The sequence below is a fragment of the Myripristis murdjan genome, chromosome 23, assembly GCF_902150065.1.
Source record: "Myripristis murdjan chromosome 23, fMyrMur1.1, whole genome shotgun sequence".
NCBI classification, from domain to species: Eukaryota; Metazoa; Chordata; class Actinopteri; order Holocentriformes; family Holocentridae; genus Myripristis; species Myripristis murdjan.
In genome coordinates, this window is record NC_044002.1 from 25,002,400 (window position 1) to 25,017,020 (window position 14,621).

A 14,621-nucleotide genomic window follows, 5' to 3' on the forward strand; every position below is an offset into this window, starting at 1 on the left:
TACATTTCAGACTGCATTGTGCTGACTGTGAAATTTGGTGGAGGAGGACTTATGGTGTGGGGTTGTTTTTCAGGAGCTGGGCTTGGCCCCTTAGTTCCAGTGAAAGGAACTTTGAATGCTTCAGGATACCAAAACATTTTGGACAATTCCATGCTCCCAACCTTGTGGGAACAATTTGGAGCGGGCCCCTTCCTCTTCCAACATGACTGTGCACCAGTGCACAAAGCAAGGTCCATAAAGACATGGATGACAGAGTCTGGTGTGGATGAACTTGACTGGCCTGCACAGAGTCCTGACCTGAACCCGATAGAACACCTTTGGGATGAATTAGAGCGGAGACTGAGAGCCAGGCCTTCTCGACCAACATCAGTGTGTGACCTCACCAATGCGCTTTTGGAAGAATGGTCAAAAATTCCTATAAACACTCTCCTCAACCTTGTGGACAGTCTTCCCAGAAGAGTTGAAGCTGTAATAGCTGCAAAAAGGTGGACCAACATCATATTGAACTCTATGGGTTAGGAATGGGATGGCACTTCAGTTCATAGTATGAGTAAAGGCAGGTGAGCGAATACTTTTGGTAATATAGTGTACATCATTGTGATAAAAAGTGAAAAAGTAATCATGAGTACATGTATTCCTGTAGATATGTATTTTATGTATTTTCAAGGTGCTGGAAAAATGTGAAAATGACCCTTTAAAATGCTTGAAAAAAGTGCTTGAATTTGACCTTGAAAAATGTGTCTGAACCCTGCATTTAACAATGACCCGGGTCTTTATTATTTTCTTTACTGTGCGCACAGGGTTTGTTGTTTTGGTTATTTTGATGAACTGTAATTGCCACATTGTACATTGCATTCATGTGGTTTATGGTTAATATCCATTCAGAATTCATTCAAAATCCACATCCGTGTCCTGTGTCTCTATTTCATGATAGTGATCCAACTCAGGCTCCTGACGCTCCAAGGTTTTCAGAGACTGCTCCAAATTCTTACAGCTGCTTTGATTATTATTATTCTTTACATTTAGTTCATCAGTGACACCTACTGGTTACAGAAGGGTTTCCCATCTGCACTTCCATCTCCAGAGAAAATGATTCATATTTAATATCTTTGTTATAGAAGTGGAGATAATTCTGTATTACTACAATAGTCTAACTTGTATTTGGTTGGTGTTTATATGAGAAAAATACTTCATGTTTAATTTGATTTGCCTCCAACTAAACTAGTGCTCTTCATGCATTTGTTCCCAGTTTGAGTAGAGAAGTCATCCTGCATGTTCACTTCAGTGGAAAGAGCAAACTGTTGAACTATGGAGCAGACATTTTTCAGCCTGTCTTCTTTTAATGTGTGCATTATTGAATAAAGAGTCAAACTCACATCATGTGACCAAATGTCTGCTGCTCTGTGTTTTTAGGAATAAGAGTAAAAACACACTTACACTTCCTCAGGCCTGGTTTCAACATCTTCTCTCCACCATGGTCCACCCTGGAGGAGGAATAAACAAAGAGCATTTTTAGAATAGAAACATGAGCATTTAATAACTTTCCTCACAGAAACTTTAGCGGAAACATCACTCATATCCAGCATGAAACCTTCAACATTAAACATGACTCAGCTTCTCAGCATGACTGAGAAAAGGCCTCTCAGGCCTCTAGAAGACAGTGTGTGTGTCTCTCCACACCTGAGAGCCTCCAGGCTCCAGGTTGGATCCTCCAGTCCAGCAGAGAGCAGCTTCTCTCCTGAGGCTCCTGGATGATTGTAGCTCAGGTCCAGCTCTCTCAGATGGGAGGGGTTGGAGCTCAGAGCTGAGGCCAGAGCAGCACAGCCTTCCTGTGTGAGCAGACAGCCTGACAGCCTGGACACACACACACACACACACACACACACACGCACAGCAGAGAAGAGCTGCATGTTAATTCCTTAAATGAAACGCCCAAGGCAGCAGGTTGAACTTCAGATTTGTAGTTTTTTGTTTGTCAGAGGAGAAACAGCGTCCTTCCCCTGTCTCTCCTCCAGCTCCACACAGTTCTGGGCTTTTCTAGATCCAGGATTGTTACAACCCTAAAGATGGGAAATGTCTAGGGATATAAGGGAAGCAACAAAGATGGTTGTACAGGCATGTACAGCTGTTTATTTGTAGTGAGTTGGGGTAAATAAAGAACACAATGAAGGAAATGCAGGGGAATGGATATACAACAAAAAGACACAACACTAACCTGCTCTATAATACACAAAAAGAGCCTACCTAGGCTACACTAAACTTACCTGCTTAAAACAAAAGTAACATTTAGGCCGCCACCCAAAACCATAACACAGCCAAATAAAATAAAAGATGAGTGGCTAGAAAAACAAATCAAAACTGATGCCAAAATAAGTTCGAAAACTAAGAAAACAAAGGCATCCACTTAAGAATCGTTTGTCAAACACTCAACAAAAACGAGTAAACTGAAGTTTACAGTCTCTCTAGTTAACAGGGGGTTAACATCTAAATAACCACGTGTAAGGTACACATGGAACTAATCACAAGAGCAGATACAGAGTCACAAATACCGAGGCGGACTGCTCAGACTAAATCACAGCCCCAAACCAAGAAAAACCCTTTGGAGGAAACTGCTCCTGGAAGTCCTTTCTGGTTTTTTATGTCTTAACAACAGAGGCAGTGATGAGAGGAAATAATGAAATATCCTCAATCAGTGCTAAATGTTGGCATCATGGCTACTGTGAAAGGCTGAATAGCTTTATTGACAGTAGAAGCTTCATGTAAATCAGGAACTAAAATTTTCATGTTGGACAGGTTGATCAGCACTGACCTGAGAGCCTTCAGTCTACAGTTTGGACTCTCCAGTCCAGCAGAGAGACGCTTCACTCCTGAATCCTGCAGGTGGTTGTTGCTCAGGTCCAGCTCTCTCAGACTGGAGGACTGGGAGCTGAGAACTGAGGCCAGAGCCTCACAGCTTCTCTCTGACAGATTACAGTCACTCAGCCTGGATGAAGATGCACAGATATGAAAACATTATTTTATGGTCTTCTTATGGTCTTTTACTTAAAGGCCCCATGGTGTCCACTTTTCCAGGGTTTTATTTTAACTGCTGATATCCCTGCATGATGTATTTGTGGTTTTGAGTACCTGTGGTCTGCTAAATGTAGTTTGACAGCTCCTCTCTCTTGCCTTTCTCCCTGAGCTCTGGCAGCACGGTTGGTTTAGCCAATCAGAAGAGAGAATCAGCCCCTCTCCACTGTTTTCTGAGTGACATATGGTCGGGCCGATCACAAGCAAGTAACTGAAACCTACGTTGCTCAATGGTGCTCACTGGTAAACAGGAATTATAATCTTATGAAAGACTGTCATGGCGTCCGTTGAGCGTGATGTCATACAACTGTACGATCCTGAACCACAGACGGCAGGAGACACCGAACCACCTCAAATCCGTTTATGACAGGATGTTTCAGAATGGGAAGTTATGTTTGTTAAATATGTTGTAAATATGTTGTGAGCTTGTTGCCTGGGGAGTGGAGGCGGGCTGTGGGCGGAGTCACCGTCCTCATGACATCATCGATTAACGGAAGTGCAATCCGCTTGTTTTGCAGGGAGAGTTTCAAAAAACGGGCTGTGTGCATTTCTCCATTTATCAGGTGTTTAATGCATGGGACCGTGTTTATGTGGCCCCGAGACCTTCCCTATCACGCAGAAACAACAAAAATTGCATTTTCCATGCCATGGGGCCTTTAAATGTGAATAATATTTTTGTTAGGCCCTGCTTCTATATCTGTGTATGTAAAACTGAGAGAGATTAATATTGATTTTCATGGCAATGATGTTTAACATAAAGGAACACACCAGTGATTCTGCATGTTTAGTGTTAAATCTACAAAATGCATAAATTTCATGTTCCTGTTAATCTGTTCCCAAAGCGAGCAGTGGGATTTTAGAGCTGCCGTATCCATGGGCGTTTCTTAGATCTCAGGACATTGGGGGCTGATTGGGGGCCCACTGCCTTGAAGGGGGGTCCGGGGGTATTCTCCCCAGGAAACATTTTGATAAACCAGATCTATCTTTATGCTTTCTCGTGCATTTTGGCACCTTTTTTTAACGTGCATAAAAACTGCAACATGTACTTTAAAAACAGCCATTTATTTTCAGAATCAACAATGAACAATATACAAATGTGTCTCCAAAGTTACCAGCCAGAATTTCCACTAGCCACATTTTTTTCCGGTGAAAATAAGAGAGATTATGAGTGCCACTGAATGCATTTGATCATTTTATTAACATCATCGCCGGTTGCACTGCAGACTGTAGCGTGCCTGCGCTCAGCCAATGGGCGTCTGATACGTCATCACATAGCATTGTGGCAGTGTTCACGGGAAATGTAGGAAGTACTGCCAGGGGGGCAAATGAGCGAGAACTGCAGAGCGGCTCTGACTGACACGGTCGCCTCATGCATCACCGGCCAAACTGGCTAGTAAGTTTTTATTAACACCCGCCAAAATTAATTTTAACCAGCATTTGGCGGGTTGGCGGGTGTTAATTTAGAAACCTGTTGCTGTCAGCCAATAAAACACGGTGTTGCCACACAACTCCTCTCACATTGGTCTGAGCGTCTCGCCACTGTTGCATTCACTGAAAATGGGAAAAAATAAAAAAACAGTTTTCCATCACTGGAATAAAGTCCTCCACATGAGTTTTCCTAAAAGCAGCAGCATCAGGGCTGCCCTCTACAGTCCTGATGCTACAACAAGCACTGCTCCCAGTGTCCCCAGACACTGACCAGCTGACCAGTCACCTGAGCAGGTGAAGAGACGGCCACAAAAACACAATTTACATCTGGTGCAAGCAAGAAAAAAAAACAAGAAGAAGTTTGAGCTTCACTCGAAGGTGGGATGTCGTTGAGGTCAAGATGTCAAACTCTGGTCACATGAGACACTTCAGCTGCAATGAACCACATGAGAGAAGTCCAGTCTCTGTATACAGGCTGCTGGACATTCACACATTCATTCATTAAATGTCCTGTTGACGCCTTTATCTGCACTCTGCATTCACCTCTGACATCTCAACATTTTGCAAAACATCTCAACGTTAATATAGACAGATATGTTTCTATTATTATTAACTGATGACCTAATTTGTTTTTTAGTTAAGAGTTTGTTTGCTCCTATTAATAAAGAATGTTAAATGGCATTTTGTGATGCAGTGATTTTGTACGTATTGCAAACTTGGCGGGCAGCGGCCCCAGTTTGGCCAGGGGCCGCTCTGAGCAGCACGTTCCTGTTTTGATGGTTTGAAATAAGGCAGAATTAAAAGCTCCCTCTTCCAGGGAAAACAGTCCCTGGGGAAACGTTTGCATTAAACAACCAGTTATCAGTTCTGTGGTTTCTGAATGTTGAGGAGCTTGTCGAAAATTAAAAGATTTTGATTATATGTTGTGAAATATTGATTTGTGAAATAGTTTGCTGAAATGTGAAATGTGGGGAATTTGTAGTAAATGGACAAAATATTTAAAAACACTGGTATAGTGCTTTAACAAAATGTCTCTTAAATTTGGTTGTTGAACTTGCAGGGTCCCGCTTTACATGCTCACTCATACTGACCTGAGAGCCTCCAGTCTACAGTTTGGACTCTCCAGTCCAGCAGAGAGACGCTTCACTCCTGAATCCTGCAGGTGGTTGTTGCTCAGGTCCAGCTCTCTCAGACTGGAGGACTGGGAGCTGAGAACTGAGGCCAGAGCCTCACAGCTTCTCTCTGACAGATTACAGCCACTCAGCCTGGATGAAGATGCACAGATATCAAAACATTAATTTTATGGTCTTCTTATGGTCTTATACTTAAATGTGAATCCTATTTTTTGTTCGGCCCTGCTTCTATAGAAGAAGTTTGAGCTTCACTTGAAGGTGGGATGTCGTTGAGGTCAAAGTGTCAAACTTTGGTCACATGAGACGCTTCAGCTGCAATGAACCACATGAGAGAAGTCCAGTCTCTGTATACAGGCTGCTGGACATTCACACATTCATTCATTAAATGTCCTGTTAACGCCTTTATCTGCACTCTGCATTCACCTCTGACATCTCAACATTTTCCAAAACATGTCAACTTTAATATAGACAGATATTTTTCTGTTATTATTAACTGATAACCTAGTTTATTTTTTAGTTAAGATTTTGTTTGCTCTTATTAATAAAGAATTATAAATGTTAAAGTCAAATACGAAAATTTAAAGATTTTGATTATATGTTGTGAAATCTTCAGTAACCCCACTTGATTTGTGAAATAGTTTGCTGCAATATGAAATGTGGGGAATTTGTAGTAAATGGACCAAATATTTAAAATCACTGGTATGGTGCTTTAACAAAATGTCTCTTAAATTTGGTTGTTGAACTTGCAGGGTCACCCTTTACATGCTCACTGATACTGACCTGAGAGCCTTCAGTCTACAGTTTGGACTCTCCAGTCCAGCAGAGAGACGCTTCACTCCTGAATCCTGCAGGTGGTTGTTGCTCAGGTCCAGCTCTCTCAGACTGGAGGACTGGGAGCTGAGAACTGAGGCCAGAGCCTCACAGCTTCTCTCTGACAGATTACAGCCACTCAGCCTGGATGAAGATGCACAGATATCAAAACATTATTTTATGGTCTTCTTATGGTCTTTTACTTAAATGTGAATTACATTTTTTGTTCGGCCCTGCTTCTATAGAAAAAGTTTGAGCTTCACTCGAAGGTGGGATGTTGTTGAGGTCAAAATGTCAAACTTTGGTCACATTAGACACTTCAGCTGCAATGAACCACATGAGAGAAGTCCAGTCTCTGTATACAGGCTGCTGGACATTCACACATTCATTCATTAAATGTCCTGTTAACGCCTTTATCTGCACTCTGCATTCACCTCTGACATCTCAACATTTTCCAAAACATGTCAACTTTAATATAGACAGATATTTTTCTGTTATTATTAACTGACTTATTATTAACTAACGTTAATACAGCCAGATATTTTTCTGTTTTTATTAACTGATGACCTAATTTATTTTTTGGTTAAGATTTTGTTTGCTCTTATTACAATACAATACAATACAATACTTTATTGTCATTGTCATAATAACACAGTCATGATAACAATGAGATAATGAGCTTAATACTGACGTAGCAAAAAGGTGCAAGAGTGCCCATTCAAGTATAACCCAGAAAATAAATACATAATTAATTACAGTGTATCATAGTGTTGAAGAAAAACCATTGTAGTCCAGTGTAGTAGTTTGCTGTAATGGTGTGAGTTTATTGAAGTATACCGGCGTTACGGATTAACTGGTTTCCATGTTAACTGGTGACCTTTGTTTGTAAACGTCGGGCGTTTCTCGTGGCAACAGCAGATGTTGTAATCACGGCGAGGGGACGCAGCTGACCTCGCGAACGTCTGAATGACTAATTTATAATTTTCTAGACTTGGGTAACTATCTGCTCAACTTAGCTTGTTGGTGGTTCATGTGGTTTAGTGAAACGGTGGGATCAGAAATCTACTCCATATTTTGCTTTATTTTCTTCAAAATAAAAAATTATCCACCCGGGGTTCGACACCAGTTGTGAAACTTAAAAGAAATATTGCAAGTCATCTAATTAGACCACTAGGCTAGCATACCTGTTCTGAAGTATATCTGACAATATAATACATGTCCGGCAATAACAACCACACGGCCTCCTCCAGGCCTTGTATACTTCTGCCAGATTAACTCGTGACCGCTGTTACTGCGATGATAACAGCCACACACACACACACACACACACACACACACACACACGTTGTAGTGCCTCTCAAGCTCAGCGCTTGTCGAGCATCAGAGATTTTAAGTCTGCTTGGAGGATATTTGGGGGAAATAGACTAAAGCGACTACAATGAATTTGACACAGAGCAACATGCATACAGCAGCCCTGAAGATTACAATACAAACCGATTCCCCAGTGGATGCAACAACTGCATCTAACGCTACTATAAAAAGGATAGCATCAGATTTTATCATGAAGGCTAAGTAATCCCATAAAACCACACGAAACAACTGTTTGCAGTTGTTGCATCCACTGGGGAATCGATTTGTATTGTAAACTGCAGGGCCCGCTGTATGCACGTTGCTATGGGTCAAATCCATTGTAGTCACTATAGTTTATTAACAGCGGTCACAAGTTAATCTGGCAAACAGCAAGAGGCTGTGTGGTTGTTTTTGCCTGACATTAAATACTTTTGTGTGTGTGTGTGTGTGAGTGTGTGTGTTTTTTTTTACAAAATAAATATCTGCAATGTTTTCAGATTAAACGATGAATTTATGTGCAAACCGTTATTTACTTGTTTACTGTTAGGCCCACAAGTATTTGGACAGGTAAACAATATTCATAATGTTGCCCTTGCACACCACCACAGTGGATTTGAAATGGAGTAATCAAGACGTGATTGAAGTGTAGACTTTCAGCTTTTATTAAAGGTTTTTCAAAAGGTTGAGACAGGTTTGTGTGCATCGCAGTAACAGCGGTCACAAGTTAATCTGGCAGAAGTATACAAGACCTTGAGGAGGTTGTGTGGTTGTTGTTGCCTGACGTGTGTTATATTGTCAGAGAGACCTCGCAACAGGTACACTAGTCTAGTGGTCTAATTAAATGACTTGCAATATTTCTTTTAGGTTTCACACCCGGTATCGAACCCCGGGGGGATAATTTTTTTTATTTTGAAGAAAATAAAGCAAAATATGGAGTAGATTTCTGATCCCACCGTTTCACTAAAAGGCATGAACCACCAACAAGCTAAGTTGAGCAGATAGCCAAGTCTTGAAAATTATAAACGAGATTTAATAATAGTCATTCAGGCGTTCGCGAGGTCAGCTGCGTCCCCTCGCCGTGATTACAACATCTGCTGTTGCCACGAGAAACACCCGACGTTTACAAACAAAGGTCACCAGTTAACATGGAAACCAGTTAATCCGTAACACCGGCACACTGGTGAACTGACCGACACTGAGAGTATCTGGTGCGGTGAGCCGACCAAGAGCAATGTCAGGGGAAGACCTTTACACAGTGACTCCAGACAGTATGTAAATAGGCAGAGAACAAAAGGTGAGGGAAGGTATTGTAAGGCAGTGATCAGGTAGGGTGCAGTTCCAAATAGGAACAAAAGACATTAAAAGGTGTTCGTGTTCACGCCCACAGGATTAAAGGCCAGGGCCAGACGACAGGATGGGCCCGTCAATTAGCAAGTCTGAATCAATTGGGAAGTCTGAGCCGCCCAAAATGTGTATTTTCCTTCTAAAGTAGCTAACAGTGACTGCGTTTACATGGTCTTTAGTATCCCGGTTTTGATCGGGTTTTTTAAGTATCCCGTTTTTGTGTTTGTGCATGTAAACACCATATCCCAAATTCAGAAACCGGGTTATGACCTTATCCCGGTTTCAAGAAACCCGGTTTTGCTACCTGGAGTACTCCGATAGAAGCCGGGATACTGGAGCATGTATACACCTTATCCCGGTTTCTGACGGCTGCCCACCGTGTGCGCAGGCGCCAGAGTGACGCACCAGATAAACAAGCAACATGGCGGCAACGAGAGCTTCCCATTTTCGGAGCGATGAAAAGACTGAAATTTGCCTGAAAATAATGAAAGAACTCAACATGACTACTGGCGATTTTCCGCTAGCACCTACTCGGCTCCACTCGGCTCGCCTCGGTTTCAGTCGTACTGAGTAGAGCCGAGCCGAGTGGAGCTGAGTAGAGGGGTGTACTACGAAGCAGGTTTAGTGGGTTAGTGAGGTATGTTGAGTCTAAAGCCAGGCTTTCCTGTATCACGAAGGTGGCTCTCTTTTAACCCGGCTATATCACCATGGTAACTTATGCTTAGCTCATAACCTGGTCCCGACCAGGTTATGAGCTAAGTTTAACCCCGTCCGGCTATAAAAGCGGCGCTATCTCACCATTGAACTCTTTTGGAGATGGCGTCACCGTTCATTCATGATCCGGTGGACCTGGGAGCCAGGACTGTCTGAGGCTCATTATGGAGACAAAAAGAGGATTTAGGTATCGCGCGGATCCGCTGGCATTTCCTGACGATATTCTCCATGAGCGGTATAGATTTTCTTCTGAGAGAATACGCTACATTTGCTCACTTGTTGAGCACCGTTGAACAACTTAATAGTGCTTCTTCAGTATTTCCACCGCGACCTGAGTATTTATTAACGCTGAGCCCGCTAGAAGCCACAGAGGTCTCATGTTTGGCTTACTTCTAAATATAATAAATATATCACACTTCCTGCTCAATCTGTTGTAAATAAAAGACGTAAAAGACGTACGACACGCCTGCGCAGAGAGGATGCAGTGATCAGAAAACGGGTTACTGGTATTTATCATGTATACAGGGATATGAATAACCGGGTTTCTCTGTGTTCCATGTAAACATCATATCCCGAATATGCTCAAAGCCGGGATAAGCCTCAAAACCGGGATACTAAAGTCCGTGTAAACACAGTCAGTGAGTACGTTTACATGCACACCATATTCTGGTTCGGGTCAATATTCCGGCTAAGGTAACTGCGCCGCGGCAACTGGAATACTCCGTTTACATGTCACTTGGCATGTTCCCGTGTTTCGGCGTATTCCACTCTCTGACGTAATGCGACACTCAGCCGCGGGGGGCAGCAGCACGCGTATAGGCGTCTGGTCTGCCGGAAATACAGAAGAAGTCTTCTTCTTTTCTTCTGTCGCTAGTTCTGTTTTCTCCCATCGATATACTACATGATATTTAAGTCTTTCATTAGCTGAAGGCAGACTGCAGTCTCCTGGCTCTTGCTGCTGTTCGCCATATTGTTCTCCCCGCTTGCAGGTAACCATAGCAACAAAGACGCCAAAGAATTCCTTGCGAATCGCGCATGCGCAGTCGTGACTGAATATTCTGGTTTGGGGCATTTTCCGACTAAGGTGTTTACATGCCCCAACATTCCGGTTGGAACAGGCACATGCCAGGGGTCTTATTGGGAATTCTCTCCAACCAGAATATGACCTTAATCGGGTTCGGTGCGTGTTTACATGACATGTGTGCAACCGGGATATTGCGAGTATTCCGGTTAATACAGGAATAAGGTGTGCATGTAAACGTGCTCAGTAACAATACAGCATCAGGGCTCACTGCTTGAGGATAGAGGCTGTGGGCCAGTCTGGTGGTTCTGGCGTGGATGGACCTGTATCTCCTACCAGAGGGTAGCAGGTGAAACAGGTGGTGGGCGAGGTGCTGTTGATCTTGCAGGATTTTGTGCACGCGACTCAGACAGCGGGTGGTGTAGATGGTGATGCTGATCTCTGGAAGGTTGGTCTCGATGATTTTCCCCGCTGTTCGTACCACCCTCTGGAGGGCATGCTGTTCGGCCTTAGTGCAGCTGGAGAACCACACTAGGAAACCATAAGTCACTATGCTGCCAATAGTACAGTGGTAAAAGTTCACCATGAGCTGCTGGGGGATTTTGGGCGTTGATGGGCCTTTCCTACCACCGAGGCTGTGTTAGTGTCCCAGGACAGGTCCTCCGACATAGTTACACCCAGAAACTTGAAGTGTGTGACTCTCTCCACCACCTCATTCCTGATTCAAAGTGGGGTATGGTTAGATTGCCCTGTTTTGTGAAAGTCCACGATCATTTCCTTGGTCTTTTTGGTGTTAAGGACCAAGTTGTGGTTTTTACACCATGATGTCAGATGTTGTACTTCCCTTCTATAGGCAGACTCATCATTGTTGTTAATGAGCCCCAGCACCGTGGTGTCATCAGCAAATTTAACAGTGAGGTTGGTTGGGAAAGAGGCAAGGCAGTCGTGCGTGAAAAGTGTGAAGAGCAATGGACTGAGCATGCACTGTTGGGGGGCTGTGGTGTTGATGAGGAGGGTGGATGAGGTGTGCCTGCCAGCCCTAACACACTGAGCGGTTTATCAAAAAGTCAAGGATCCAGTTGCATAATGTGGTGTTCAGTCCAAGGTTGTGTAATTTGGAATGGAGTTTGTTTGGCAGGATTGTATTGAAGGCTGAACTAAAGTCGACAAAGAGCAGTCTTACATAGGTGTTTTTGTGCTCAAGGTGTTGTAATAGAGTGTGGAGCACAGTGGCGATGGCATCTTCAGTTGACCTGTTCTCCCTATATGCAAACTGGTATGGGTCAAGTGCAGGTGGTATTGCATTCTTAATGTGTTTGATGACCAGCCTCTCCAGGCATTTGGCTGGTATGAGGGTGAGAGATACAGGTCTATAGTTATTAAGGCATGTGCCATTTGACTGACATTTGGGCAATAAAAAACGTTAAATGTTAAAGCCAAATATGAAAATTTAAAGATTTTGATTATATGTTGTGACATCTTCAGTAACCCCACTTGATTTGTGAAATAGTTGGCTGCAATGTGATATGTGGGGAAATTGTAGAAAATGGATCAAATATTTAAGATCACTGGTATATTGCTTTAACAAAATGTCTCTTAAATTTGGTTGTTGAACTTGCAGGGTCACCCTTTACATGCTCACTGATACTGACCTGAGAGTCTCCAGTCTAGAGTTTGGACTCTCCAGTCCAGCAGAGAGACGCTTCACTCCTGAATCCTGCAGGTGGTTGTTGCTCAGGTCCAGCTCTCTCAGACTGGAGGACTGGGAGCTGAGAACTGAGGCCAGAGCCTCACAGCTTCTCTCTGACAGATCACAGCCACTCAGCCTGGATGAAGATGCACAGATATTAAAACACAATTATTCTACTTAAATGTGACTGATGTTTTGATAGGCAAGCCAGGTTTTATTTAACACTCCAGCCTCGGGACTGAATATCGGACCAAAGCTTGGTGATGCAGTGGCAGCTCACGAAAAAATGTAGTTCTGCCAGTTTGGAAGCAAAGAGACTGGAAAGAGCATCGATAATGAATCCCAAACAAACGTGTTACTGTGCATCCTTCAAAACATTTCTCCAGCTTCTCTTTGCTGCTCAAAAGCACCTTGTTTGCTGGTTTATTCACCCTTTGCAGACACGTCACAATTATCACCTGACGTGGGAGGCGGCGCCATCAGTGTTGCCAACTTGGCGACTTTCTCGCTAAATCTGGCGACTTTCAAACTCCCCATGGTGACTTTTTTTTTTGTCAAAAGTGACTAGGGACAAATCTAGCGACTTTTCCTGGTGTTACTGGAGACTTTTCTGGTATTTTGGAGACTGACATGAAAGCTCGTATCGTTCCTCTGGAGTTCCTGTTCTCAGCGAGCAGCAGTTGCTGCCGCAAGCCGCGAGCCTCTCCCCCGCCCCAAAGTACTCACAGGCGGTCACAGCCTCGAGCCGTGCGCAGCTGCAATCAGGAGAGGAGCAGAGAGGAGACCCACCACTCCACGTCCAGGCAGCAAATGGATCGCACATGCGCAAAGCCACCGTTGATCCCGCCCTTCCCATAAATTTGTAGTTCTAAAACATATTTAGGGCGTTTTTTACTCACTTTTTGTTATTCCTCTCCTACAGTGCCCATTACAATCACATGCAAATCGCAAATTATGCAAATTAGGCGATGATGTCATTTGGCGACTTCTAGTAACTTTTAGGACAGCCAATAGCTACTTTCCTTACTGAGGAGTTGGCAACACTGGGCGCCATGACAGACGGCAGAAGAACAGTGGACGTCAATTTAAGACACGGAGGCGCATTATATTTGGTGACATTCCGTGGTTGCAGATAGTTTTTAATTTACTTTTATGGTACTAAGATGGTGATTTCCTGCTGTGCCGTGCAGTGTGCCGACAGGCAAGGCTGTAAGCCTAATCTAGCCTTTTACAGGATACCTTTTAATGGGGACAGAAGACAGTGACGGGTAGGTGCTATCAGTCATAAGGACTGGCAGCCGTCCAAATACTCCCGGATCTGCAGTGAACATTTTTTACAAGGTAAGTTTCATATTAAAACGTTATCAAACTTATATAACCTTAGCTATGTCAGAGTCAGTCAAAACAAACTCAGTGTAGTTGGCTAACGTAGCTACCGTTAGCTAACAAACTCAAGTAGAGTTTGTTTACTAGTAGCGATGCTAGCTAGCTACTAACGTTAGCTAGCTAGTCCTTCTCAGGACTCTGTTCTTATTAGCTGGCACTCCAAATATAGAACATCTGATCTAGGACTGCCAGCTAACAAATAGTCTGTTGGAAGACCATCATTGGATTAACAGACCAATAAAAGAAAGTTAAAATCCACTGTAAAAGTGTCAGATATTGCAAGGCCTTTACAACCAGTGTAAAACTAGCCCCTGTTTTAGTCCTGCTCAGTACCCAAGCAGCTGAGCAAAGCCTTATGCAAACCCACAGAACTTTATTTCAGATTCTAGCAGAGATCCCAAAGATACCAGATATGTCTTGCTGGATTACAGGAAAATGTGTATGAAATGATAAACAAAATATCTAGATATTCTCTATTTTATGTGACAGTGTAGTCATGAAACAATGGCATCTTCGCTTTAAATATTTCACGTAATGTAAGTGTAGCTTCAATGAAGCGCTGCAACCAGCAGATACAGAATGTTGTTGTGAAACTGATGCACGATACAGAAAAATGTTTTCTCCAATTTTGAATTTGCTTGGAAAGAAATTTAATAGAAAAGCAGATGTCGACGGC

At 43.1% G+C, this 14,621-nt stretch overlaps 1 protein-coding gene across 1 annotated transcript in view; it reads right to left on the minus strand.

Annotated features, from left to right (window-relative positions):
- The window catches only part of LOC115355361 (NACHT, LRR and PYD domains-containing protein 3-like), a 55,554-nt gene that overhangs the window by 4,325 nt on the left and 36,608 nt on the right, over nucleotides 1–14,621 (minus strand). The window contains exons 8-11 of the mRNA XM_030046131.1: nucleotides 6,411–6,584; nucleotides 5,589–5,762; nucleotides 1,681–1,854; nucleotides 1,438–1,484 (exon numbers count right to left, since the gene is read on the minus strand). Of these exons, the coding sequence (XP_029901991.1) occupies nucleotides 1,438–1,484; nucleotides 1,681–1,854; nucleotides 5,589–5,762; nucleotides 6,411–6,584 (569 nt within the window). The remainder of the gene's footprint in view (nucleotides 1–1,437; nucleotides 1,485–1,680; nucleotides 1,855–5,588; nucleotides 5,763–6,410; nucleotides 6,585–14,621) is intronic.